The sequence below is a fragment of the Aspergillus brasiliensis genome (genome assembly GCF_001889945.1).
Source record: "Aspergillus brasiliensis CBS 101740 unplaced genomic scaffold ASPBRscaffold_10, whole genome shotgun sequence".
NCBI lineage: Eukaryota > Fungi > Ascomycota > Eurotiomycetes > Eurotiales > Aspergillaceae > Aspergillus > Aspergillus brasiliensis.
In genome coordinates this window covers 776,783-800,228 of record NW_027137451.1, presented here as the reverse complement: position 1 = coordinate 800,228, position 23,446 = coordinate 776,783, and the positions used below count along the sequence as shown (strand labels likewise).

At 49.6% G+C, this 23,446-nt stretch overlaps 13 protein-coding genes across 13 annotated transcripts; 4 read left to right on the top strand and 9 right to left on the bottom strand.

The window, feature by feature from the left end:
- Window positions 1-161: 161 nt before the first annotated feature.
- ASPBRDRAFT_32393 (Zn(II)2Cys6 transcription factor) lies at window positions 162-1,955 on the bottom strand (the record flags this gene model as incomplete). Its single annotated transcript, XM_067623010.1, has 2 exons — window positions 162-1,010; window positions 1,092-1,955. 2 exons carry the CDS (start codon window positions 1,953-1,955, stop codon window positions 162-164), a joined length of 1,713 nt encoding a protein of 570 aa, XP_067476816.1.
- A 1,125-nt stretch (window positions 1,956-3,080) lies between these two features.
- Window positions 3,081-4,716, top strand: ASPBRDRAFT_281622 (uncharacterized protein). The gene is made up of 6 exons (XM_067622480.1): window positions 3,081-3,575; window positions 3,670-3,759; window positions 3,827-3,954; window positions 4,042-4,135; window positions 4,213-4,433; window positions 4,493-4,716. The coding sequence occupies exons 1-5, from the start codon at window positions 3,290-3,292 to the stop codon at window positions 4,404-4,406; spliced, it is 792 nt and encodes a 263-aa protein (XP_067476815.1). The 5' UTR covers window positions 3,081-3,289; the 3' UTR covers window positions 4,407-4,433; window positions 4,493-4,716.
- On the bottom strand, window positions 4,510-5,474 carry ASPBRDRAFT_281617 (uncharacterized protein). The gene is made up of 4 exons (XM_067622479.1): window positions 5,408-5,474; window positions 4,976-5,229; window positions 4,725-4,883; window positions 4,510-4,645 (listed from the first exon to the last, which is right to left on the bottom strand). Exons 2-4 carry the CDS (start codon window positions 5,129-5,131, stop codon window positions 4,610-4,612), a joined length of 351 nt encoding a protein of 116 aa, XP_067476814.1. The 5' UTR covers window positions 5,132-5,229; window positions 5,408-5,474; the 3' UTR covers window positions 4,510-4,609.
- A 243-nt stretch (window positions 5,475-5,717) lies between these two features.
- On the top strand, window positions 5,718-6,561 carry ASPBRDRAFT_281446 (uncharacterized protein). The gene has a single exon (XM_067622475.1). It carries the CDS (start codon window positions 5,833-5,835, stop codon window positions 6,370-6,372), a length of 540 nt encoding a protein of 179 aa, XP_067476813.1. The 5' UTR covers window positions 5,718-5,832; the 3' UTR covers window positions 6,373-6,561.
- ASPBRDRAFT_281550 (uncharacterized protein) lies at window positions 6,431-7,507 on the bottom strand. The gene is made up of 4 exons (XM_067622478.1): window positions 7,313-7,507; window positions 7,003-7,110; window positions 6,819-6,907; window positions 6,431-6,758 (listed from the first exon to the last, which is right to left on the bottom strand). The coding sequence occupies exons 1-4, from the start codon at window positions 7,350-7,352 to the stop codon at window positions 6,489-6,491; spliced, it is 507 nt and encodes a 168-aa protein (XP_067476812.1). The 5' UTR covers window positions 7,353-7,507; the 3' UTR covers window positions 6,431-6,488.
- Window positions 7,508-7,615: 108 nt separating this feature from the next.
- On the top strand, window positions 7,616-9,566 carry ASPBRDRAFT_45893 (uncharacterized protein). Its single transcript, XM_067625507.1, has one exon. The coding sequence runs from the start codon at window positions 7,755-7,757 to the stop codon at window positions 9,354-9,356; it is 1,602 nt and encodes a 533-aa protein (XP_067476811.1). The 5' UTR covers window positions 7,616-7,754; the 3' UTR covers window positions 9,357-9,566.
- An 826-nt stretch (window positions 9,567-10,392) lies between these two features.
- Window positions 10,393-12,272, bottom strand: ASPBRDRAFT_32389 (glycosyltransferase family 2 protein; the record flags this gene model as incomplete). Its single annotated transcript, XM_067623009.1, has 3 exons — window positions 10,393-11,426; window positions 11,479-11,713; window positions 11,766-12,272. The coding sequence occupies 3 exons, from the start codon at window positions 12,270-12,272 to the stop codon at window positions 10,393-10,395; spliced, it is 1,776 nt and encodes a 591-aa protein (XP_067476810.1).
- A 685-nt stretch (window positions 12,273-12,957) lies between these two features.
- On the bottom strand, window positions 12,958-14,316 carry ASPBRDRAFT_198212 (uncharacterized protein; the record flags this gene model as incomplete). The annotated part of the gene is made up of 2 exons (XM_067621185.1): window positions 12,958-14,044; window positions 14,090-14,316. The coding sequence occupies 2 exons, from the start codon at window positions 14,314-14,316 to the stop codon at window positions 12,958-12,960; spliced, it is 1,314 nt and encodes a 437-aa protein (XP_067476809.1).
- A 439-nt stretch (window positions 14,317-14,755) lies between these two features.
- On the bottom strand, window positions 14,756-16,085 carry ASPBRDRAFT_130599 (Zn(II)2Cys6 transcription factor domain-containing protein; the record flags this gene model as incomplete). Its single annotated transcript, XM_067618240.1, has 2 exons — window positions 14,756-15,483; window positions 15,530-16,085. 2 exons carry the CDS (start codon window positions 16,083-16,085, stop codon window positions 14,756-14,758), a joined length of 1,284 nt encoding a protein of 427 aa, XP_067476808.1.
- A 356-nt stretch (window positions 16,086-16,441) lies between these two features.
- On the top strand, window positions 16,442-17,350 carry ASPBRDRAFT_130935 (uncharacterized protein; the record flags this gene model as incomplete). Its single annotated transcript, XM_067618277.1, has 1 exon — window positions 16,442-17,350. The coding sequence occupies one exon, from the start codon at window positions 16,442-16,444 to the stop codon at window positions 17,348-17,350; it is 909 nt and encodes a 302-aa protein (XP_067476807.1).
- Window positions 17,351-17,355: 5 nt separating this feature from the next.
- Window positions 17,356-19,866, bottom strand: ASPBRDRAFT_45891 (putative acyl-CoA dehydrogenase). Its single transcript, XM_067625506.1, has one exon. The coding sequence runs from the start codon at window positions 19,576-19,578 to the stop codon at window positions 17,626-17,628; it is 1,953 nt and encodes a 650-aa protein (XP_067476806.1). The 5' UTR covers window positions 19,579-19,866; the 3' UTR covers window positions 17,356-17,625.
- Window positions 19,867-20,541: 675 nt separating this feature from the next.
- On the bottom strand, window positions 20,542-21,477 carry ASPBRDRAFT_131439 (metallophosphatase domain-containing protein; the record flags this gene model as incomplete). Its single annotated transcript, XM_067618329.1, has 1 exon — window positions 20,542-21,477. The coding sequence occupies one exon, from the start codon at window positions 21,475-21,477 to the stop codon at window positions 20,542-20,544; it is 936 nt and encodes a 311-aa protein (XP_067476805.1).
- A 429-nt stretch (window positions 21,478-21,906) lies between these two features.
- ASPBRDRAFT_209107 (ankyrin repeat domain-containing protein) lies at window positions 21,907-23,173 on the bottom strand (the record flags this gene model as incomplete). Its single annotated transcript, XM_067621853.1, has 2 exons — window positions 21,907-23,073; window positions 23,138-23,173. The coding sequence occupies 2 exons, from the start codon at window positions 23,171-23,173 to the stop codon at window positions 22,153-22,155; spliced, it is 957 nt and encodes a 318-aa protein (XP_067476804.1). The 3' UTR covers window positions 21,907-22,152.
- Between the last annotated feature and the right edge of the window lie 273 nt (window positions 23,174-23,446).

Below are 23,446 nucleotides of genomic sequence, written 5' to 3'. Positions count from 1 at the left end.
TTCGTGTCATTAAGACTCATATGAGTCCTAGTCCAACTAGGCTGGCCATCGTCACGTCAGGTCATCAAGAGTCCACTTATACTACCGAATACGCCTTAGATTCCACCGGTCCATCTCGCAGAGATCCAAAAGACAAAATAGAATAGTTCGAATTGTGCGTGTCATAAGAGCACCTTATATGTTCCTAGATCATGCATGGCTGTTAACCAGTTCACTGCCTCAGAAGCCCCCTGTTGTCTCAGCTCCCAACAGCGTTCCATAAAACAAATTGAGTCACTTAAGCCAGGGGAGTCTGTGCCGCTCTTCATTGATGTTTGGAACAGCTGTCTGAACCTCGGAGCCTGAGAGGGCGAAGCGAGACAGCCAGCGACACAAAATGGCCATACGCAGCATCTAAGCATGGCAGGATTGTCGAGCGCCTCAACGAATAACAGCGTTTGAGCCACCCCTCTCTCAATGTCTGCAGCATTTGGCAATGTGGCTGATATTTCCATGTTCAGATATAAGAGGCAAGCGCTGGCGTACACCCGTGTCAGCTGCACGACCACAGATTGGCTCGGCCGATTCTGGTCGGGCGCTCCAGACAGGTTTACTAAACCAGCATCCAAAGCTTTGCGGATGTCGTATGCCTTTTGAGCAAAGACTAGAACGTCTAGTGTCTCGTCTTCTACTTGGGCTCGCTTCCAGCTAATCAACCGGGCAACCCGAATCATCACACTAAGTATCCACGGCTGACAGCCAGTCACCTCTGCCACGCGTATATCACCGTGAGCTAAGATGCGGTCGACGTCGAAGAAGGTATCGCGCTTGTTGAAGGATACAACCGCACTGATATCCAGCCAGGTAAACGCGCTGGTGAGGAAGGTGAGTGCCACGCGCTCCTGGTCGTGATGAGGACTTGTCCCTTCGGTGCATGAAGCGACATCTTGCAGCATTTCGAGAGCCCGGTCTAAAATCGACCTGCTAGCATTCATATGCAACTCGAAACGATCGTTGTTTCCGCTCCAGATCTATGCTTGCGCGAGGGCAATTATAACGTGTCAGAACAGCTCTCCTTTGCTGATCCTGTCTTTTTGTGCGGCGCAACAAACCTCATAGTAAATCAGTTGAATCATGGCTAATGCTAAGTTGATGAATTGAATTCTTTCTCCTCCATTGCAATCTTCGATGAGCTGGGCTATCTCGCCGCGCAATTGCATGAGCGTGTCAAAATAACATGTGGCAGGCGACGAGCTGGCAGGGGACGAAGTGGCACAGGTCGACGCAGTAGGATCATCGGACGTCTTGAAAGACACAGCTAGGTAGAGTTGAGAAACACTCATGGTGGCACAGGAGACCAGCCTAGAGGACAGCATGGACTGAAGAATCCAGCCTTCGGACGCATGAGGCAAGAGCATGTAAGCCGGGAACTGAGCATTGAAGACTCTGTTAATGTAATGGAAAACCAGGTCCCCACTGTAGGATGATTCATTAGGGGAATTCGTCTCCAAGCCTGAAGCCACTCGCGTCGCAGGATTGTGTATAATAGATTGGGGATGTTGAAGGCACTCCAGCTCGCTCCACTCCGGGGTGAGTAGAGTCTCGGCTTGATCGGCAAAGTATGGCAGATCGCCGACAAGAGTCTCGTCCTCCGACGACTTGTGCACGGTTGAGGATGACCGTTCGCCAGTGGGATGATGTGACTGGTGTGGTAGGTTATCCTCCTTGAAGCGATACTGAGACCCTCGCAACCAAGCCTCTCGTCTGCGCCGCGCGCTTGCTTTGACCTGTTTCTTGACCACCGCCAGCTGTTTCGCCTGTCGGCTGCCTCCGTCCATCCAGTGCGGTTTTGCTTCCTGATTTTCGCAGGCCAACCCTCGCAATTGACACGCTTGACAAGCTGGCCAGTGCTCATCGCATTTTTTCCGACGAAGTCGGCAAGTCCAGCAACCGGTCGAGCTTCGAGCAGTTGCCATCATAACTTGGCTTGTTCACCACCAGTCTTTCTCCAGATTGTGATCCGGCCATTTTAATCTGAAGAAAGCAGACAATACCTTGGCAATAAGGCGTCAGCCATGAGTACACATCACCGGTGCTACTGCACAGTAGCTTAATGTTTGTAGCCTCCCAGATAGCTCGTTTCTCTTATCGGGCAATTGCTCACGACGCACACTGTCTATCTATAGGGCATGTTTCAGATCCCCGCCTAAGTTGGCGCTGACTGCGTCTAGCTATACATACCTAAAGCCCCTATTGGTATGTATCCCCACAGCAAGAAGTCCGTTGGTCCGTTGGTTAACGTAGATCGGCCGGATCGGCCATCCATGTAATAATGGATATACCTCAGCCATTATAATAGCTACCAACCAAAAGCTTCATATAGGAGATTACCGGAGAGCTGAATGTTTATTGGAGATTTCATAGAGGTTTATGATGGTTATCCAAAATATTAAAGTAGCTTAAGATTCTGTGCTATATGTCTGTTAGGGCCACTAGTGTTCAAAGATCCTAGAAGTAGTCTGATAATATTATTTTTCTTTAATATAATCTCTCCACTTCATCTTCGCCTTAACAGATCTCTGGTGGTTCACATATCTTAATCTGAAAAGGGTCTTTTGTATGGTACTGCATCGGTGGCCGAACAGGGCGGGTAGCCTCTCCGGCCAGGATCTACATTATCAGATGGTTTTATGGCCTAGGTTTAGTTGTACCCTTCAACTTTTTGTATCTTTGAAGCAGAATTTTAGTTAGATCCAAAGAATATGACCGAAATCTCTCAGTGGTTGTATACCGTTTGTTACATACACCAACAATCTCCGACAGTATGAACTACGTGGGTGGACCCAGGATACTAGGTGGTTAGTATTTGCAGTTAAACTCAGCTTTGCGTCACAAATACCTTATCTTACCAGACTCAGTAATGTGATAGCGCCCTGTTCTCAGATCGCGTTCGATCCAGTACGTAAATGTTTGATCAATTGTGTGCGGAGGAGATTGGCGACCCGCTGCCGGCCCTGAACTAGCGTCCCGGGTTGCATGGGAAAGTCTCATGAGCGACACGTAGCGACAGGCACAGACATGTCTAATCTAGTCTCACAATGCGGACCCTCAAGGGGACATTGCGCTTAGTGGATGCATGGGGCCTCAATCTAGAGTGGGACTACCCGTACATCAGTGCTGTGCGTATACAATATCACACCAAGTGGCTGTGTAATTCTTCTCTGCTTTTATCAAGATATTTTCCTCACTCATTGCCCCCTAACCGTGGGGATAGTATCACACTCCTTCGCTCAACAGATTTCAATTGGAAATGCGAACTCACGAGTACGTTGCTGTAACGGATGAGGAACCGCCCGCTCTCGACACGCTACCCACACCGTTTGTGGTTGGGTGCCTCAATGTAGCGTGGAGCAAATGGCGGTCGTGGCAATCCACAAAACCCTGGTGCTCCTCACACCTCCTTTGGTCGACTGTAGCCCTTCTTGTCTTCGTACTAGGCTTTGGGGCAGGGGCGGCAAGAGCCCGTTCACTGGGAGGAAAAATGGTCATCGAGAATGATATCCTCGCCCTCCCAGAAGAAAGCTATTTCGGTCATGGTAAGTAGCTCAACATTTGTATTATGACAAATTTGTATGACCTGAACATGTGAGGTATGAGAAAAGGTCCATGGCTAATTGGCAGCGGTTATAGTTCCTACATCACAAATGATCTTTGATGATCATGCCGAGTTTCATGATACGACAGTCCGAGGGGACGATTCATGGGATAAACTCATGCCTCGTATGCTGTATCCCCTTTATATCCTCCTGTTGGCCAAACATGTGCTAAGGTAACGCGCGAATTGCAGTCGGCGAAGGATATCTTCGCATTCCACATCCTCGCCGGTTCGATATTCCCCCAAGCAGTCCAATCCTCAATGATCCCGACGCTGCCGAACTCTACATGGTCTCGTCGGTTCACCAACTTCATTGTCTGGTATGTTTCACTCGGCCAGCCTACTCTATCTTTCCCTCTCTTCCGACAAGTCTAAATGTCTTACTGACTTGTGCTAATCGGCTTAAGAGGATTCTGCGTGATGTGATAGTCAAGGTTGACAATGACAATGGAAACATGTCTGTCAAAGTCGACAAGCATGTGTTTCACTGTTTAGATTATCGTAAGGAGAAGCTCTCTCGACCGTTCCACGCACTCCTGCCTAAGTTCGACGAGTACTAACATGGTCTTCTTAAACAGTTCGGCAGGCAATTATGTGTGCTGGAGACACAACACTGGAATGGGCACGGGTGAGAAGGAATGCAAACGGAGATTTGGCCGGCTATTTCTTCGACGGGCGAGGCTCCAGTCACCAATGCAGAGATTGGACCACCATCGTAGGCATTTTGGAAGCGAACCGTAATAAGGATCCCGAAGGTGTGACGATGGGATGACCATGCCTATATCGATTATTCTTGATGGTAATGAAATATTTATTTCGCATGGCCTTTGCCACCTCTCTAACTACTCAGTCGTAAAGGTTTGCAGAGATTTTACACCTGTCTTTAGCGCTCACAGGACGCCTTCCTGGCCCCCGCTCAATCGCGTGTCTCAATGCTAATACCCAAAGCTGAACACCAAAGCCCAGTCACCATACTCAGGAACCTTGATTTTGGAGGTGAACCAGCGGAGACTTGCAAGGCGGATCATTAGCTATGTCACATAGTACGCAACTGTGCGCTATGACTAAACCGAGGTGGGTTAAAACGTACCTTCGATGGTTGACCTGATCGCGCGGCCCAGTCGTAGATGATAGAGGTATCGCGGCATTGTTGCCATAGTGCATTGCCGTCAGTGATGAGCACATGATCGTCATCGACGGTCAATTCCGCGACCGGGTTGAGTGTGCTGTCAGCAGAGCAAAGTAGACTCTGCCATGGGGGTTTCCACCGATGTCAGCCATCTAGGCGAGCTAGCTCAGCGCGAGCAGGAGCTGGAGAAGACTCTTTTAGAGACGACAAACCTGACGAAGATAATCAAAGCAGTACCCGAGTGCATCAAGAACGGACTCGGCGTCTGGGGACGCCCGAAAGCTTCGGGTACCCGGCTCCAGCGCGGACGAAGCCAGATCTTGCACCTTCCTGCGGATCATGATCAAGCAGTCTAGCTGGTGAAACATGGCTACCGTGGCCCAGAAATGAAGTCCACTCGTAAGGTTGGTTGCAAGCACTACGCCCTTATTTGCCGGCAGGAGCGCCTCCCATGCGGTATCCCCTTCTGAGGTCAGGTCAGCAAATGTACTGTTGTCCAAGTGGAAGTTTGCGACTAGTGACTGTTGCGGCAAGAAAACATCCTCGGTAACTGGCGGGGAGGGACCACGGATGGTCAGATAGAGTAAAGCTATACAAATGGTTCCCAGCAGTGGGATGAACATAAAATGTTGGATATTCATTACCGTTGCATATGCTGGTCAATGATATAAGGAAAAAAGGTGGTTGCCAGGATCATATCGACTGTCCTCGTCCACTGTACTACACGATGAATATCTATAGGGTTCTCGGCGATCAGGCTCATAGACGAGATTTCCCTTTCTAGTGCAGTTTGCTACAGTTGGTAGCAGGTGGGGAGGAGGAAAGTCGAGACGCATCGTGCATATTAGCGTGTGCTAATGTGGAAAGGCGAGCCGATCGAGATTCTCAACCCCTGTTATTGTGCTTCCAGGCCATTTCCAAGCATTCTAACTGGTAGACTGTATCTTTCATAAGGGTTCACATACACGGTTCATTGGTGCTTAGATTTACTTGATCACGTAGGGGTATAAATAATGGTGAAGTTGATTCTTACTACTTGCTCATCATTACGCTAACTATCTACTTGAATATGAGGACCAACAAGACAGGGATAATGACAACAATATTAACTATACTTTTGGGTGCCATTGTCATCTTAACTGTGATATTTCACTACCGCTGGGAGAGACAGATACGCACCTCGCCAATTGTCCTTGACAGAATAAGATATACCTTCCAAGACAACCCAGAGCTACGACCATTCGACGACAAAACCAGCGCCACTTGGGCATCTCAAATCCCTGAAGGTTGGTCGAGCGTGGAGTTCCAAGATGTCCACGGACACAAATCACTCAAAGGCATCGGAATGTACCACAAATTGCACTGCTTGTCATCGCTTCGGACACATGTCGCAGAGCTCCTCTCAGAATCCGTACGGATACGACCACTCGACCAGACTGAGGCCTTAATCCAGCAATTGCATCTGGGGCATTGCTTTGATTTTATCCGGCAAGTCAGTACATTGGTCCATCTCCCGTTCTGTGGCATGCCATCGCTCACCGTGTTAGGACATTCTCTGTACGGCGGACCTTGCTCTGGAACCTTTGAATGCACAACTGGAATCTACTAGTGGAATTGGAATTGAACATGAATGTGGGAACTTCGCAGCTCTAGAGGAGCTCGTACACCTTGCTGGAAAGAGCACAGGTGGCTAATCCCCTGCAAATCGGGCCCCTTATTTCTTCATCAATTATGCGTGAGATCTGTGATCCGTCCTTGCTCAGCCCAAACACGAATCGATTCATAATCTTTGCATATGTGCACACCGCCGCTACCGTCAGTACCCGGAGCCTTCATCTCCCCTTGCCCTTCTAGCGCGGTGTCACTGCAGCACTGAATGGATTGCCGCAGGTAGTCAAAACAGTGGTCGACATGCCAGAGATCATCTCCGTCCATCGTGTGATGGGTATCGGCTTGATTGGAAAGTAATACGTCGTAATGATGCATAATCATGTACTAGGCTTGACAATCAAAATGCTGAGCTCATCAATGACCCCCCGAAGGTTGAACACTTACCAGACAATGTAGTTGGTGGAAGACCGCCGGAGTGAACACTTCCGTTTTGCCAACTTCGATTGGGTCTGGGAGATTGTATCGCTTAGGGTCTTCAACTGCTATAAAGCCATTACCTTCTACAGAAGGATGGTGGTTTATTGTATCAGCACAGACGCTTTGGGTTTTTTGAATAAAGCGAACATACTTGGCAATAGTGACAGCCATCGCTCACCAACTTCCGAGATCGACCGGTTAGACTGATGATCGGACACAAACTCTTCATGCGGCCAGAAAATAACTTCTTTGGTTGGAACTGTACATGAGACCTCGCTTTGTCAGAACATAGTTTATTATTTTATTTGATGCTGTGTCTGTATCGACTCACACTCAGGGACGAGGCCGTTGGGTTCTCTAAGGGGAACCTCATATCTTGTCCGAGATAGATGATAGATCATGAAGGTATTGATGAGCAGGGACAAGGAGAATAGAACCCACGGTAGCCCTGAGCTACGTACAAAGGGGTGTTTGCACAGGTGCCGGTGAGGTGCATTCCATTCATTCTCCGATGCAACTCTGGTGTAGCGCACTGACATGGTGTTGTTATTCGAACAGTGCACTACTCTGTCCTTTCTTCTTTCTTCCGCTTCATTCTGTTCAAGAATGATCGAGCTCTTAAGAGCAAACGCTCTATTTTTCGATTGTTTCTCCCTGGACAACTTCAAGGTGAATCTATTATGAGTCTCGGCTCGCGCTGCAACTAGTCTCGGCTCGACCTTCCGAATTGTGACTCGATGCCTAGTTATCATTTGCTGTATGCACTGGACTAAATTAGTCGCTCGCCGATAAGACGGCTTTGACACAAGGCTGGCAGAAAAATCAAGGCAGATTTTTGGCTTAAGTCTTGTCTTACTTTCTCTTCCTCTCTTGAAGTGGGACAGAATTTTCATTCCCATTGCAATGTGTACTCCACAGAATACAACGAGTATTAAATCAGGACATGCACAACATCATCTGTTATCGTTACCTGCAGAGGTCCGACTCCTCATTTACGAAGCAGTATTCGAACATCATGTCTGTCCTATCCAACGCAAGCCAATTACAGTTCAGTGTAACATCTCGAAGTGCTCCTTGAAGATACAGCGAAACCCCATGCGGCATCATGCATCCATCATACCCGAAACCTGCAGCCACCAAGAATGTGTGACAACACAACAAAGTATTCTCCGATCTGATCCGTACACGGGTCTGGCATCTCGAATTGCCTCTCAAGACTACCCTTGTCCCCAGGACCTTGATCGCAAGCCTATGAATCTTTCTTTCCTACTCACCTGCCGTCTGATCTACAATGAAGCCCGACATTTGCCCTATATGCGCACTGTTTTCTTCACCCAGGAAGTTGGAAGTTTCTCCAATTTTACTTTTTGTCTACAGCGCTGGCAAGTTCAATCAATACAATATCTTAACATACGCGTTCCACCGGAGCAAGGAATGGATACACACCTCGCCGAATGGAACGAGACCTTCTCGTTGATCAGTCTCGGGTTCTCCAACCTCGCTGCCATCTCTCTCCAGATCTATCTTCGTTTCCCCATCCAGACGGTCCGAGACACTTTCTGGGATGGGGGCCTCCTCGAGCTCTGCCGTCTGAAACGTCTCCGGGGCATGCGGCTCTCCATCTTTGAATTTGACCCTGCGTGGCCAGCCACCAGAGACCCTGTGCTCTTCTTCACATACGCTGCCGGCTCATTGCCCGATTTCATGGATGAGACCACAGACGAGAACAAACAACTGCCATCGGCATTTCCACCCCTTCAAACCCCCCAGCACATCTGTTTCCGCCGTGCGCGCGACAAACTCAGAGACCGAGTCCAACAGGACACATCCATCAGTAAGGAGTGGACATCACCTGAATCCTACCACAGCGGCCGTTTGTTCTTCCGCTTTGCTCCCAATGTTTTCCCGCTCTACGTCCGCAGCCTGATCCACTCCCTCCCCAGCCGATGGCCGCATCGAACCCACGCGGACGTCCGGCGGGAGGATCGCTTGCATAACAATAAAACCGACTACGCTTACGTCTATACCAATACCGCATCGGACCCCGAGCACAGTCGATACCCAATCTTTGGGTTCCAATTCAATCCCAATCTGAAGCTGCTGCATAACGAGGAGTATGTCGCACAAGGACTAGCGGCTTTGCGGCTATCCCGCGAGCGGCTCTTGCGTGCTCTTGCTTCTGATTCTTCTTCTTCTTCTTCTTCTTCTTCTTCTTCTCTCTGGCACCGGCAGCGAGACGATGATGTCGGTGACGCTCGAAGATCATCACGATCATCGGTGCCCCAAGAGCGAAAGGAGGAGCCCCGGCTGGCAAAATCCGAGACTATAGTACCAGCTTTAAGTCCTCGACGCTGGATTACTAGTACGGTCATTCCACAAGATTCCCCTAGTCGTCGAGCGGTGGCGTCTTCCGCAGAGAATGAGAGACCGGGCGATTGGAGACGGCAACTCACAGAGGAGGCGTTTGCTCCATTCATTGAATCGTTTCCTATAGCACTTTGGTGACATTTTGGAAACTCATCTTGTTAACAGGGAGGAGTAGCAGCATCAGTCTCAGAGAGATTTGTGGAGAAGTGGAACAGTATCTCGCTGCAATATAATACTTCAGTTATATATTCTGCCTGTAACTATAAAATCTTCGGATGACTAAGACTGATATTTCTTTATAATGTTCAGAAAATCATGACTATTTGCATGAGTATATTGTCTTGTGTGATATATACAGTTTCTCTGAAATATTCACAAGCCACACAATCCAATACTAGCAGTAGAGAGTAAACAATAAAACACCTAGAAATAATTCTTCCCCAACGGACACTATCGCCCCCCGTAGACTAACTACCGCAGACGAGATGAACCACAAACGCACAACCCTATACCATCGCAGGATTGTTCTATCCACAAAATCCATCCCCACATACTAGGCAACAATGTTTTCTAATATAAGGAAACTTCAACGCCCGTCCGCTCACCATCTATTCACCTTTAAAGCAAAAAGCTAAAAATGCTCGGCCGACGCACGTGGGGACCGCTAGCCTGAAACGGTCGGACATGACATTGGTTGGCGGTTGAGCCCATCATGATTTAATCCAATCATTCCATCCAGGGTAGGGCAGGGTCTGTCGGGATTGCTGATAGGAAAGCAAAAGAGAATAGGATTGAAGATTTGCGCAACGTGTGGTCGCGAGAATCGTTGCGGTTGGTTCGCGCAGGGTCCTGCACGTTGCAGCGATCAGCGGAAATGTGACTGGATCAGCTGGTCGATCCGTATTTATCCTAACTCTATACTCCTACTCTGTACTCATGAGGAGGGGGGTATACTAGTACGCTGCGGCTTTAGGGGGGTGGAATGGTAGGTATTACTCGTTATGTCAAGTGATAGCCCGTTTCGCATTCGTCATTATGAGATAGCAGTTCTATAGATTAGGTATTATATATGAGAAAATGGATGTAGATGTAAACAGAGGCCACGCCAGTTTATAAAGAAAGTCTTAAGTTTGCTCCATCCAATGAAAAATTGACAGCCAAGATACCAAGACAGTTAAGCATTATCATTAGCGACATGGGCCGCGGCCCAGATCGGCACTTCGCGCACGGACTCGGGCTCAAAGCTAGGCTTTTTACTCACCCGGTACTCCAGCCGATCGGTCCAAAAATGCGAGAAAGCGGCCTGTAGCGTGGGGATAGCGCCATACAGCGTGCCGGCAATGGGAAAGGTAACTCGCTCCAGCAGACACTGCGGCATGTACCACTGTCGTCGCGAGCAGCCAGTGCCGGAGATTTGGGCAGCTTGCATGTCCTGCATGCGCTGCTCCACACAGATCCCATGCCAGTGGTCGTAGAGCGAGATAGCCAGGTTCATGCCGATGAAAGAGCATGTCCGTAATGTATTGGTGAAGTCGAAGGCGAATGCCAAAGTCGGGTGCATATGGCCACTGGGGTTGCACAGTGTATAAATTACGGAAAACACCAGAAGGATGGTGACATGACAGGGGAGGAAGTGAGCCTCCCAGAGTAAGTGGACGAGGGCCAGTTGGCGTGGCCGCAGGACAAAGCAACGTCGGAAGCGCAAATTGCCCATCGTTCGTCGTACAGCGAAGCCCGAGTCCAGAGCCCCCCACATGTGTCGCAGCGCTTGCCTGTATCGCGCAATGCACGTATCAACGGTGCGTCGCCACCCTCGACGGACATCGCTCGAAACATTGCACTGACTGGCGGGGACGTAGATGGCCTGGGTAATCAAGTTTCCGGAGGTCTCAAAGTAGCACTTCAGCAGCATGTGCATGTCTTCCCCGATCGCTGTTGGATCGCTATCCCATCCCCCGACTCTCTCTGCTAGAGACAACGGCAACGAGTAAACCGATGTCGGGATAGCAAGCGCAGTTCCCGGGTACATGGTGGATAGGCCGGCGAATCCCCAGAGTAGATCGGCACATCGCACGAGGACGGGGCTTTCGAGTGAATTCCGATCGAATATTATGGGACAGCAGTACAGGGTACGCTCAGCCTCCGAAGGGTTGAGGTCACGAATGCGCTGTATTTCAGTGAAGTAATCTCTGGACAGGTGGGTATCGGCTTCATCCGTGTTAGTATGATGGAAGAGGGAGCAAAAGTGCGACTGGCGTACCATCTATGACCGTGATGATGACATTACAAGTTTCCATGCGCCGGGCTTCATGATGAACACTGATGATATGACGTGCCGCATATGCCACGTTGGAACCCTTGCCGGAAATTTCACCGTCAATTCCAAAGGGGTGAAAAGTGGTTTGGATGGTGCGAAACGAGGCGTCGAACGTCGCGCCTAGCTTCAGTGCCTTTTCAATTGCGCCTGTCTCTTTCTCTTCCATGGCAAGGTAGATCTGATACGAGTAAGCATCGCTTGAAGATGATCAGTGTGTGAAGGGGCCGAACCTCGTAGTGAACTCTTGCATTTGGATGGCTTGCCAATACGCTTAGAGTAGTCCGAAGTGTGTCTACATCCTCACGGTAGTTGGGGATAATGATGGCATGAATGGTATCCTTAGTCGACGACTTCGGTATGCTCTGCTCTTCAGTAAAGACAGGTAAGCTGCCGAGATTCAGGAGGGAGTCGTCTGTAGAGTCTAATTTGCTCGCATGTTTGGGCCAGATGCGCCTCTGGAAAACCTGTTGCGTTCTCCTGGTTACCCAGAACAGCGACCAAATAAGACGGAGCGTGAAGGTAAACATGTTCAGATGGATGACCACGGTGTATATGGCGAAGAAGGCTTGCGCCAAGGTCAGTACATGGTTGGGATCATGGGCCGGCTTCCTGGGCGGCGACGGTCTGGGGCTCTTCCGGAGATTCCAGTCCACATTATCGGAGAAGGCTAGGAGAAGAAGAGATATCAGTAGCAGAATGCTGAACCCTGGAAGGCAGCGCGAGCTCCATTGAAGCATTTTGTATGTCTGGACCTGGATATCTCTAGGTTGCGCAGGTGGTAAAGAAATCATCAAGGGGCCAGGGCAGCCATCGATGCCTTGTCTACCCCACTATATATGAATAGTTCGAGCCACAGGGAATCCATGGGGACAATGCAGCTGGCGCGTGAAAGCTCCTTCAGGGGAAAGTAGGGCATAGAGAGCTGGCGCCACTAACAAAGTAAACGGGGCCCTTGGGTGGTGATCGGCCAGTCACCAATCATGAGCGGGCTGCCGTCCATGTGGTTCCAAACTGGCTATCTCCTCCCCGACCCACGGGCGACTTTTCAGCATCCATCTGACTTGCAATCACCAGACATCCTATCAGTGATGCGTTATTTAAAACAGAATGATTCTCTCTCTCAAGGTTTAAGCCTTCAGCTAGTTTTGATGGATACCGTGAGGGCCCCTCCAGGCCTCCAGCAAGGGCCAGCGTCCAAACCAATTTCCGACTTAGCGTCCGAATCAATTTCCGACTCAGCGTCCGAGCCAATTTTCGATCGAACGTTGAGGTTAGTCGACCAGTATGTCAAACACTTTCGACAAACGTGTTCCATCGAGCTTTGCGTGGTGGAGGAAGAAAAGAAAGTAGTCCATCGCTCAAGGGAGTCGCCTTGTGACACAGAAAGTAGTATCCAGTAACCGCTTTCATGCTGCAGCTATATCAGCTAGCGAATCGCACCTTTAGTCGATTTTTGTAGTCTTTTTCTTCCTCCACCTTTTTCTCAATGATTCCTTTGGCGTCCACGCACCAATATGGACTAACGGTCCGATCGAATATGCTTTGTGTGCAGTGCTCTTCGCAGAACCTCCTTTGGATATGCTCATTGAAAACTCGGAGCAGCCCTTTGGGGCTATGCACAGCTTGGAAATACCAAAAGCTTCCCCTGTCCCAGCACTCCCTCAAGACTTGTGCATGGGAAATAGGCGAGCCTCGAGTCATCTCTTGTCTCTTAAAAGCATCGATATATTCCATGACAACCTCCTCAAACATCTGCAGGTGCTCGCCATGTTCGATATCATCGATGGGCCGGCCAGTAAGCCAGTAATGTGGGGTCTGTAATTCGAGTGGAAAGGCACACGCCCATTCGAGGTCAATGAGAGATGTAATATGCCAATCGTCATCAACAAAGATACTGCTCGGGTGAAGGTCGGTGAGGGTCATAAAAAAGGGGCCATGGCGGTGCTGACGAGAGACGAACTGCTGCAAAAGCCCACGCATCATCGTAAGAGCAGCCAATTGCTCTTGACCATCTTTCACGTCATGAATCGCATTTGGCTGATAGCAAATGCGGTTATCGTGACACTGTAAGAGATCCAGAAGATATGGTTCGACGGATTCATAGGTTGAGTCACGTGGAATGGTGGCAATCCCCTCGTTTTCCAAAGGCTGCAGACGTAAGGTTAATGGCCGATTGGTGAGAGTTATGACTCCCTCGTTTGACATAGTAAGGGATCCGGCTCGAGGTAGCTGAACACGGTTTAGTGACAGAATGATCTTCGCAAGATCACTGAAGAGAGTTTGTCTTCGTGCTGTATCTTGAAGCATAACCGCCCATGAATCGGAGAGCATTCGACCACGTTCGACAAAACCGATAATCATGTATCCAGTCCTCCATGCACCACGCCGACGCAGACTGATATACGGGCATGAGGTTGGGAGTCCAAGCCAAGAGCGTACGGTGTGGTTAACCCGCCAACATATACGAGTAAGAAGCGGTGCAGAAGATGGTTCGATGAACTGCAACAGGCTGCAATTTAGCGAAAATCTGGCAACCGGACTCTAGCCGACCTACAGTTTGTCCATCAGGAAAGGCGAACCCGTGAAGTAACGGGATAGGTACGCTGGGGCAATTTTGACGAATCCAATATAGGTCGCGGCCTCACAGCGCAGCTTTTCGTCAACATTGCCAGGATTAGTCGCTTCACCAATTTTGTAAGGCAGTGGTATCCGAATGAGAACACGGTTAACAGACGGCGGGTTGACCCAAACTGGAATGCAAACATTATAGCTACCAAACATCCAGTTGGCTTCATCGTCGGCCTGGCAGTATTCTGCAGAAAGATGGAAAGCAACCGTAGCTTCGATAGCGAGCGAAAAGGCCAATTAACAGTCAAGATATTCTGCCAACTGGCACAGAACACGGTTCCAGGCCAAGATAAGCTGAGTATAAATACAATCAAAGGAGGCAGGGTGTATCGGCTATTAACTGAGAATCACAGAAATCTAGTACGGTTGAACTTGTCAGCTGTGTTGTTTGTTGGTGGCCAGCCGCGAAGACAGGGAACGACAGTACATCCCGAAGCGCCCAGGTAACTAGCGGTAAAGAATCTCGCGATCGGGTGTATGTTACGCGCTAATCCAGAAGTGGAGAAGCTAGAAACGGATGTCGGAGGCATTTACCCCCCCAGCCGCCGATGTCTGTGTGTGCCGTGGAGATCTGAGGTCGGTCGTAGGTCGATCATGGGTGGTGATGAAGTGACGAGAGCCGCGATGACTCTGGGACATATGTTAAAAGAATAGCTCCCCGGGTGTAAAACCAGGCCTTGGCTTGATCAATTCCGAAAACCGTACTGAGGAGCATCCGTCCGAACACGTCCACATCAGACGGTCGCGCGTTTTCAAGCACATGGCCGAAATCTCCATTGCAGACCACAAAATGCTGGTGCTCGTTCCATGCAACTGCAAAGTCGAATGCAGTCTGTGCATTCCACAAGGGTGCGGATAGATACCAGGAGTGAATGAGACCCAGACGCCCATCGCAGCTGAGGTTGTTCTCGCCCGTCACTAAGCGGTATATCTGCACCAGATAAAACGTGAAAAGGGCGGTGCGACGCGCGGATTCCTGGTATACCCACTCACTCCAGGACGGCATGATGACATCTATGGGCGTGGTAATTGTAGTGTCGAGCTCGGCGGTTGGAAAGTAGATATAGTTCAGAAGGTTGAAGGCCGATGTCTCCAGCAGAGGAATGAGGGGTTCGGCGGACAGCCGGGCGTGGATGTCCCCGTCAAACAGACGCATTATCTGATAAAGTATCAAAGACTGGGTATGAGCGAGTGCTTCGAGAGCTGTGCTTGGTGGTGGGGAAGCGAGAAGATCGTCAATGCGGGTTTTGAAGGAAGAGAGAATGACAGGCGCATTGATTTCATTTCGAGCCATGTAGAGGGCGCAGCAAGAGAGGGCATCTGCAACGATTAGAAAAAAACCTACATAAAATTAATAAGAACGCACCTTGCATTGACCTGGGCATGCCATCTTTGTATAGTTGCCGATGACACCAGGGTGTCTGGTTTTCTAGGACCATCATTTTGGGTGCTTGTTTCAGGACATCCATACCGAACTGTAAGCGTTCTGTGACAATAGCCGAGATAGACAGCGAAGACCTCGTTTTTATCACAGAGGTACTTGGGTCGTCCTGTGTGAGCGATATCTCAGAACGCTGCAGAGGCGGGCATTGGGCCAGTAGGCTGGTTACTGCCGTTTCGGGATTAGGAAGCTCGAGGGAACATGATGACACTGCATCTGGGAGGTGCAAGCCGACATCCGTCACACACTGGGCTTCGGCGTAGACCGGTAACATATTGTCTTCCAGGAGATTCATTGCAAGCGATGTTGCCTCTAGGTCCATCCCTTGTGGCTGCCTGCCTGGGTAGACACAGATCTGGTTGCGGCGGGCACATCGGAAGCAAGCAGGCCAGGCGAGATCACAGCGTCGCTTGGCGATTTTGCAGGCCTCGCAGGACTTCCGCCGCGGCGGAGCGTTAGCCCGCTCTGCTGATGAGTTCATGGGTCCCAATTGATGGAAGAAATGCGAGGCTGCAATATTGATTCTGGGATATGTGTTGACGGTGGGAATCCAAACGTAAGATGGCTGCGGAGGAAAACAGTGGGGACGGCGGAGTTCCGCCCGCTAATTTAGCTCAACCAATCATTCCTTGTTCAATAGTGGAACGCCGCAGCGGACTTTGTATACGGAGTAGAACTCTCATAGCAGACTATCCTACACTCGCCTATATAAACAGCCAGTATGCTGCCAGTATGCTACCATCTTCATCAGCATCATCACAATCTTATATTCCATTACCCTACCTTTTTTGTCAATACAATCTTCATCCCAATTTTCATTCCAATCTACCACTCAAGATGTCCGTCTTCGTCTGTGGCGCAACCGGCACCCAGGGCGGTGCCATAGCAAAATACCTCCACGAAAAGGGCATCAAAGTACACACCGTCACCCGCACCCCACTCTCCACGCAGGCCCAACACCTTCGCGCCTTGGGTGCTGACGTGACCATGGGTAACTACGACAACGAAGCCTCCCTCCGAGCCAGTCTCGCCAATTGCACCGGTCTCTTCCTGAACATGGTTCCAGACTTACAAAATCCTGACAACGAAGTCATCCGCGGTAAGCGACTCCTCACCCTCGCCAAAGAAGCTGGCATCAAACACGTTGTCTACAGCAGCGCCTTCGCCGTCAACGAACCCCACAAAATTCGCACTTTCACGCCCACTGGTTTCATGGGGAGGTTGCTTCTTGCTAAACAAGCTTTGGAGAACGAAGTCCGGACCTTGAGATTCGAGAGGTGGACCATTCTCCGTCCTGGGAACTTCATGACAAACTTTCTTGCGCCGATGGTGCATATGTATTCTGGATTGGTGGATAAGGGCTGCTGGGTGACAGCGTGGACCACCGAGACAAAGATCCCGCTGGTGGATCCAATGGATATTGGGAAAGTGGGAGCAATGGCGCTCACTGACGACAGATTTCATGGTGAAGAAATTGAAATTGCTGGGGAGTTGTTGACTGTTGAGGAGATTGTCAACGAGCTGGCGAAGATCACAGGGCGAGAGCTTAAGGCTGCTTATTTGACTGACGAGGAGATTGAAGCGCAGGCTGCTGTGAACCCGCTAGTTCAGGCGCAGTTGGCAATGCGAGACATGGCACAGTTTGCGAATGTGGAAAGGACTAGGGAGTGGAATGTGGAGCTGGGGACGTTTGAGCGGTTCTTGAAACGAGAGAAGAGTAACGTTATGAAGACGTTTTCTATATAGATTCCCTTTGGCTTCGTATAGTTAGTCAATTTCCAGTTCTTGACTACATTGCGACATGATGATACTTGGTCAAAATCTTCTAGCTTACAAAGTCGGAGAAGCTTCGTTGTTTTAGTCTGTAGCTAGTCTCCATAACGAGTAACACAGTAAGAATTTGTCCAGGAGTTATACCTCATTTAATCCAACAATACATGTACCAATGCAAACTATAGGCCAGCAATTCGATATTTGCACCGTTTTCAAACATCTTCACCAGTATTTCCAAATATGTCCCTTTAGAGCTTCCCATTTACAGCGCGGGCTATATCTTCTCCCAAGAATATCATTCTATCCTTCCGTGACTCCACATCCCATTGAGACGGTTTCTGTATATCAGAGTCCGCAAATGACTGGATATATCGTGATGCCACGATCACAGCCACCTCATTGCCGTCAGTGCAAGCATCATACATTAGCAAACAAGCGCAGACAATGGCTTGCAGATGCCCAAGAATGTCTCTCCCCCGCCAAAGCAGCTCCGCCTTGTCGACGTGATTGGTAATCTCGACGAGACTCTGCAGCCTTTTCTCGACGAACGCACACTCATCCGGGAACGTTCGTTGGCAGTGTTGGAGTACATGGTGCACCCACTGACCGAGGACATTTTCGATAATTTTACCATTGCTGATCCGTGGGTCTAGAATGACTCTCACCACATCCTCAGCCATCACACTGACCGTACCCTCCCAAATGGGATTGACCAGCGTATCCCGAAGGATTCTCGCTACATTTAGAATGCCACCATCCTCGTTATTTTCGCAGTAGCCAACCCCCCCAAGTCCTTCCATGCATTCTCGGAGCCCCTGGACGGAACCCACACTGGCCTGAGCCTTCAAGGCCGGGGTGATGAGTCGTAGCAGAGCTGCAGCGTGCTTCCTATCACGCGGGATTATGGCAGCCGCTTTGGTATTGCGAACCATCAGGTCCCAGTCCTGCTCGACGGATCCCTGCAGCGCAATGCCGAAGAAGGCCCAATGCATGGCTGCTGAGTATTTCACCGTCTCGACCGCCATCCAGCGCACATGCTGAGGGATATCCGCGAGAAGTGAGCCTTGAACCTTGCGAGCCCGCGTGTAGGCCCGGCAAATGGCCAACCCACGGCCCCATCCCGCCACCGAGCCAGCGGCTGTATACAGGCGAGTGATATTGAGGATGGTCGCGACTTCTTTCACACCGCGTCCTTCCTCCCCAATCAACCACCCTCGCACCCCTTTCAGCTCTAACTCCGCCGTGGGTAGTTGTTTAGTGCCAACTTTGTTCTTCAGCCGTTGAATCCGGATGCCATTCAACTCCGTCTCGTTGGGAGACGATGCCGACCGACTAGCGCGCCGCCGCACTGGTGCGTAGAATAAACTAAGTCCCTTGGTTGTCTGCGCCAGCATCACCGTCATTTCCGAGTCGGTCGCACTGCTAAACCACTTGAACCCGTCAATACGCCATGGTCCAAGCGGCATGCCGTGCGCGTCCCGCTGGGAGGCTTCCTGAAGCAGTTCCTCGTCAGTCAGCCGACGTGCGATCGTCTCCGTCCCTCGCACGTCGCTGCCACCTTTTCGCTCCGTCATCCATTGGCCACTTGTCCATGCAACATTAGGATCGCGCGAGATGAGGCGGCGGTATGCCTCACGCAACACTTCTCCACGACCAGGCTGGTCTCCATCCGGATCGCCAAGATGAGCGGCAAGCAGCTTTGCTGCTCCATCCGTCATAGACGCAGGGCATCCCGTCATGGCGGCGCTCCCGGACCAAACATGGTTGAGAGCAAATTGATGCACGCGGCGGTTCCAAGTTGTGTTTTCCGTCTCATAAGCGACACTCACGAGGCCTTCCTCCTGGCCAATGGCCTTGAGTGCCTTCCAACCAGTCGATGTCCACAGAGGATCCACACGATTTTCCTCGCCAAAGGTGGTGAGCGGACGAAGAACGGGCGGGTTGGTCTCTGCATCAACGCTGTGCTGAAGGACACGAGGCTCAAGTGCACGGCGAGACAGGTCGTGAATGGATTGGCCTGCGTTGCTGCAGTTGTGGGGAAGGTATAGCTCCAGAATCCGGCCTAGAACTACATCGTCGGATGAAGAGTGGTTTCCCCGGGCGCTTGCCGCAGAGAAGCTATAGCAGGCGGGGATAGTGGGAAAGGGTTGAAAGAACCCTTCTGTGGATGAAGAGGGCTTGGTAGGAGTCTGTTCTGCCATATCTCCTGATCTCTCGGTGTTTGGTTCTCAGGAAGGGGGAAGGGAACAGTCTAACGAAAGGTCAGAGCTGATATGGGATCTCCCCCCAGCATGCAGATCAGCTGGTCCCCACATTACTCGGCTCCTGACTTGCAGAGGCCGAGGTATCTACGGATAATACGCAGGTCGGTGGTGGCTGTGACTATTTTATTGGGCAAAGGAAAAGGTGGAAGTGGCGTTATGTTTATGGCTGAGTTTATTACAACCTGCACATAAGGATGAAAATAAGAAATCCCAGTATGATGAGGAAATCAGTATTTAAAATCCAAAGAGAGAAAGAAAGGAGATTCGTAAATGTGCATAATCCACTATCCAACCTCGGCCACTACAGCGGGTTGACTAACTGGGATGGAAACTTGAAAAGAAGTGCCACCCATAACCCCGCACACACTGTATCACATGACAGGAGCAGCAAAGTTGACTAACTACTTTCGGAAATGACTTATGTCACACTGAGTGTCAGCCTCAGGCAGAAAGGAAAAGGGATCCATAACATACGGATGATGGTCAACACATATTTGTTGAGACGCTTTTCATCTGAGTTTAAATATATATATATATATAAGTGTGAAATTTATAGTCTGACCACTTAGGCTAAACTGAAGGATATATTGACTGCAAACGTCCTCACTGCTAAGACTAGAAGAGGTGAAAATTAGTATTATTATATTTTATCCGATAGTACGGAGTACCATGTAAAGCATTTAATAAGAAAAAAAAAATAATTAAAAATAAAAATAATTAGCAATTGAGTTAATTGATATATGCTCCTTCTGTCGATGTTCACATGTGGGCATGAAATGGAGTAAACAAGCCCTGTGGAAAGCGATAGAAAAGCAGATCACGTTCTGATAATTCCTGTAAATCTTGAGGGGATATCTAAATCTGTACTGTCTAAGAGAAATCAACCTGTTGCCATTCTGACTATCTAGCACGCGGAAGCTCCAGATCAACTTGCCAGACCGGATGTATAGAAAAGGCGTCTGATGGTGTACTGCTGCCCTCAAACGCTGCATTCACGAACAATGTCTGAGAGTCCGGTTGGAGAGGAGTCAGGTCATTCGCACAGTGGCTGGTTTCGAAAACAGCCGGAGCCGTGGAAGTGTCCAGCTTCGCCAGCTTACTGATGATCGTGGACCGTCCATGGTCAATAGCCGTGAAATGAGAAATTTCGTTGTTGCCGATACGAGTAGCGTCTCTCCAGTGTGCGATCATCGCTCCCCATCCTTCATGGATATGCCCAAAGCAGTGCATGCGGGGCCTGGATCGAGCAACAGCCTTGAAAAGATCTGGACAGCCGGCTCTTCCGTTGTCGGTGTAGTCCATGATCCCTTTTGGTGGGCCGTGAGTGATCACAACATCGACAGCTTTGTCAATCTGAAAGTCGTGTCCTCTTTCAGGATGGTATTGGAATCCCCAGTCCCCGAGTGAGGGGGTGTAAGGACTGGCATAGATATTGAGTCTCGCTCCGTTCGGCAAGGTGAAAGTGTGCGTGTTTTCATCCAGGAAAATAATCCCCCTATCATGTTGTTGTTCGAAGATCTTTCTGGCCTCTTCATATTCACCATACACTTTCTTGACGGAGGGATCACCTTCGAGATTCGAGTCTTGGATCTTTTGCTGGAATACCGGTGTATCCAATGTGAAGTCGTGATTCCCGGCGATAATAATCTTGAGTGGCGCGTTTAAACGCTTGAGTTGCTTGATTGCGGTTTCAAATTCGGACATATAAGAATAGTTTGTCATATCGCCACAATGAATAACGACATCTGCAGTATGTTGGTAGCACTCTTCAGGTAGCTCGTTGTTGTGGGTGTCTGACAGGATAAGGAATCTTGTTCTGATGTTGGAGGAATCCATGGTGCCTGCAGGAGATAAGGCGCTGGAATATATGGGAGTAATGGCAGCAGATATGGAGCCGTCGTGGAAAGCAGAAAGTAAATGCTGTAGAGTAACCGAGACATACTGGGAGTGAGTCACAACAGTGTGGGAAGCCTTCCGATATTGCAGCATAATGACGCACTACAATGGAAGTATAGGCACATGGAACGGCAGTCAGTACGAGTTCATCCCGATTAGAAGTAGATGATTGTAAGAATATCTATGTTGTACACGGTCCCTATAGAGAAGGAATATTGATATGGCAGTTACAATTCCAAATAGGATGTCGAATCTTGAATCATGCACTTTCAGGTGAGATGATTAGGATCATATACACCTACAGCCTAAGCTCATATAGTAGGACTTGAGGAATGTTAGATTCCTTGATGAAATGCTTCCTCATGGAGGCTTCAGACTGCTTCAGATTGATCGTGTTGGTATGTTATTACGCTGATGGTAAATATTGGTCGGGAAATAAGGCCAGGTTGTTGGGAGTCGATGTAGGAAGTTTTCTGATAGTCAGAGAGATTATCTTCAGGGTTCGGCTTCAAGCGAGGCGTCAACAGAAGGGCGCGTCTGTATCCAGTCGAGTAGAACCAGTTCTTGAGACACAGCATGTTTCCCAATATATCCACGTAGCCTCATGTCATGGTTTCATAGTTCACTGAGTTTCCAATGTGCCGCATGACCATCCAGCAGGTAGCGAGTGATCTCCTGGACCCCCGTTCGCTCCATCAGCAACCGGAACAATTCATCGTCCGCATATCCAGAGTCCTCTCGCTCAGCTGCATACTGCAAAGGCGTCATGCCAGTCTCATCGACCGACGCTGGATCAACGTCGTCCCGCTGCAGGAGCATTCGAACAGCGTCCAATTCCCACATCTCAGCGGCCCAGGAGAGTGGCGTGCGACCCCCGTTGTCCTGGGAGTCCGCATCTATATCAACTTTCTCCAGAAGGAGTGCAATAGCTTCGACGTTGACCTCAGTATACTCGTATGCCGACATGGTGTAGGACAGCGGAGTCCTGCCGGAGAGTTCCTTCGCATTGACCGCCAGGTTTGGTTTCGCCAAAAGAAGACGAACAACATCCGTTCCCCCCCAGACCATGGCATGATGCAGGGGGGTCAAACCAAAGGAATCCTGAGCGTTAAGGTCGACGTCATCTCGCTCGAGCAACAGTTGGACCAGCCCAATCCTGGAATGGTCGACCGCCACCGTTAGGGGCGTAAAATCACACTTCGCTTTAACATTGAGATCAACCATCCTATTACAGAACAAAAGCCTAAGCAGGACAGAATCATCTAGGAGAATGAGCCGATGCAGGATTGTGTCCCCATTTGCGTCCCGCTTCTTGAAATGTCGGCGCGATACCAAATTAGCTAGCACCGGAAATGCGCGAAGGGTAGCTAACAAGCCCTCAACGTCAAGGTGGTCTAATACCAGGAGGATCAACTCCGTGGGAAGGAGCCTCATATTCAATTTTACTGCAGTGCTGCTAGGAGTCGGAATACACCTCATCTGTTTCGCCCTCTGACGCAAATTCCCTTCCCAGAGGGCCAAGACGCTAGGACCATCCTGTAGTTGTTAACTAGTTAGGGCCCACTTCGTTGAGTCATGGCAGGCGCCCTCCCTAACTAACCAGTCGTAGGCCGCATAGTAGTCGGTGGATGGTCATGTTCTGGGTGAACTTTCAAGGAAAGAAGAAGAGAATAATGGTAGATAGAAGCAGTGTAAGAATAGATAGTGATAAAGTAGAGTAAGTCAGTTAATCATTTAAATGAGAATAATCATATGACGGAGAGCCCAAATCGTCAATATTTATATTGACCAAAAAGCATTAAGATATAGTACAATGTCATGCTGCCATTTTCAGGGTGTACGTAGACTATCTAGCAGCAGAATTGCTTGCTTTGGATACAGCAAGGGACATATCAAATCTCGGCAGCCA

Coding starts and splice junctions, on each gene's coding strand:
- ASPBRDRAFT_281622 (XM_067622480.1), top strand. CDS start 3,290: ATGCGAACTCACGAGTACGTTGCTGTAACGGATGAGGAACCGCCCGCT. Junction 3,576..3,669: donor AGAAAGCTATTTCGGTCATG/GTAAGTAGCTCA, acceptor CAGCGGTTATAG/TTCCTACATCACAAATGATC. Junction 3,955..4,041: donor TTCACCAACTTCATTGTCTG/GTATGTTTCACT, acceptor AATCGGCTTAAG/AGGATTCTGCGTGATGTGAT.
- ASPBRDRAFT_281617 (XM_067622479.1), bottom strand. CDS start 5,131: ATGTTTCACCAGCTAGACTGCTTGATCATGATCCGCAGGAAGGTGCAA. Junction 4,884..4,975: donor GCTTTGATTATCTTCGTCAG/GTTTGTCGTCTC, acceptor CCCCCATGGCAG/AGTCTACTTTGCTCTGCTGA. Junction 4,646..4,724: donor GATCAGGTCAACCATCGAAG/GTACGTTTTAAC, acceptor CCGCCTTGCAAG/TCTCCGCTGGTTCACCTCCA.
- ASPBRDRAFT_281446 (XM_067622475.1), top strand. CDS start 5,833: ATGAGGACCAACAAGACAGGGATAATGACAACAATATTAACTATACTT.
- ASPBRDRAFT_281550 (XM_067622478.1), bottom strand. CDS start 7,352: ATGGAATGCACCTCACCGGCACCTGTGCAAACACCCCTTT. Junction 7,111..7,312: donor ACCTGTGCAAACACCCCTTT/GTACGTAGCTCA, acceptor TCTCATGTACAG/TTCCAACCAAAGAAGTTATT. Junction 6,759..6,818: donor TCCACCAACTACATTGTCTG/GTAAGTGTTCAA, acceptor TGTCAAGCCTAG/TACATGATTATGCATCATTA.
- ASPBRDRAFT_45893 (XM_067625507.1), top strand. CDS start 7,755: ATGTGTACTCCACAGAATACAACGAGTATTAAATCAGGACATGCACAA.
- ASPBRDRAFT_45891 (XM_067625506.1), bottom strand. CDS start 19,578: ATGGCAGAACAGACTCCTACCAAGCCCTCTTCATCCACAGAAGGGTTC.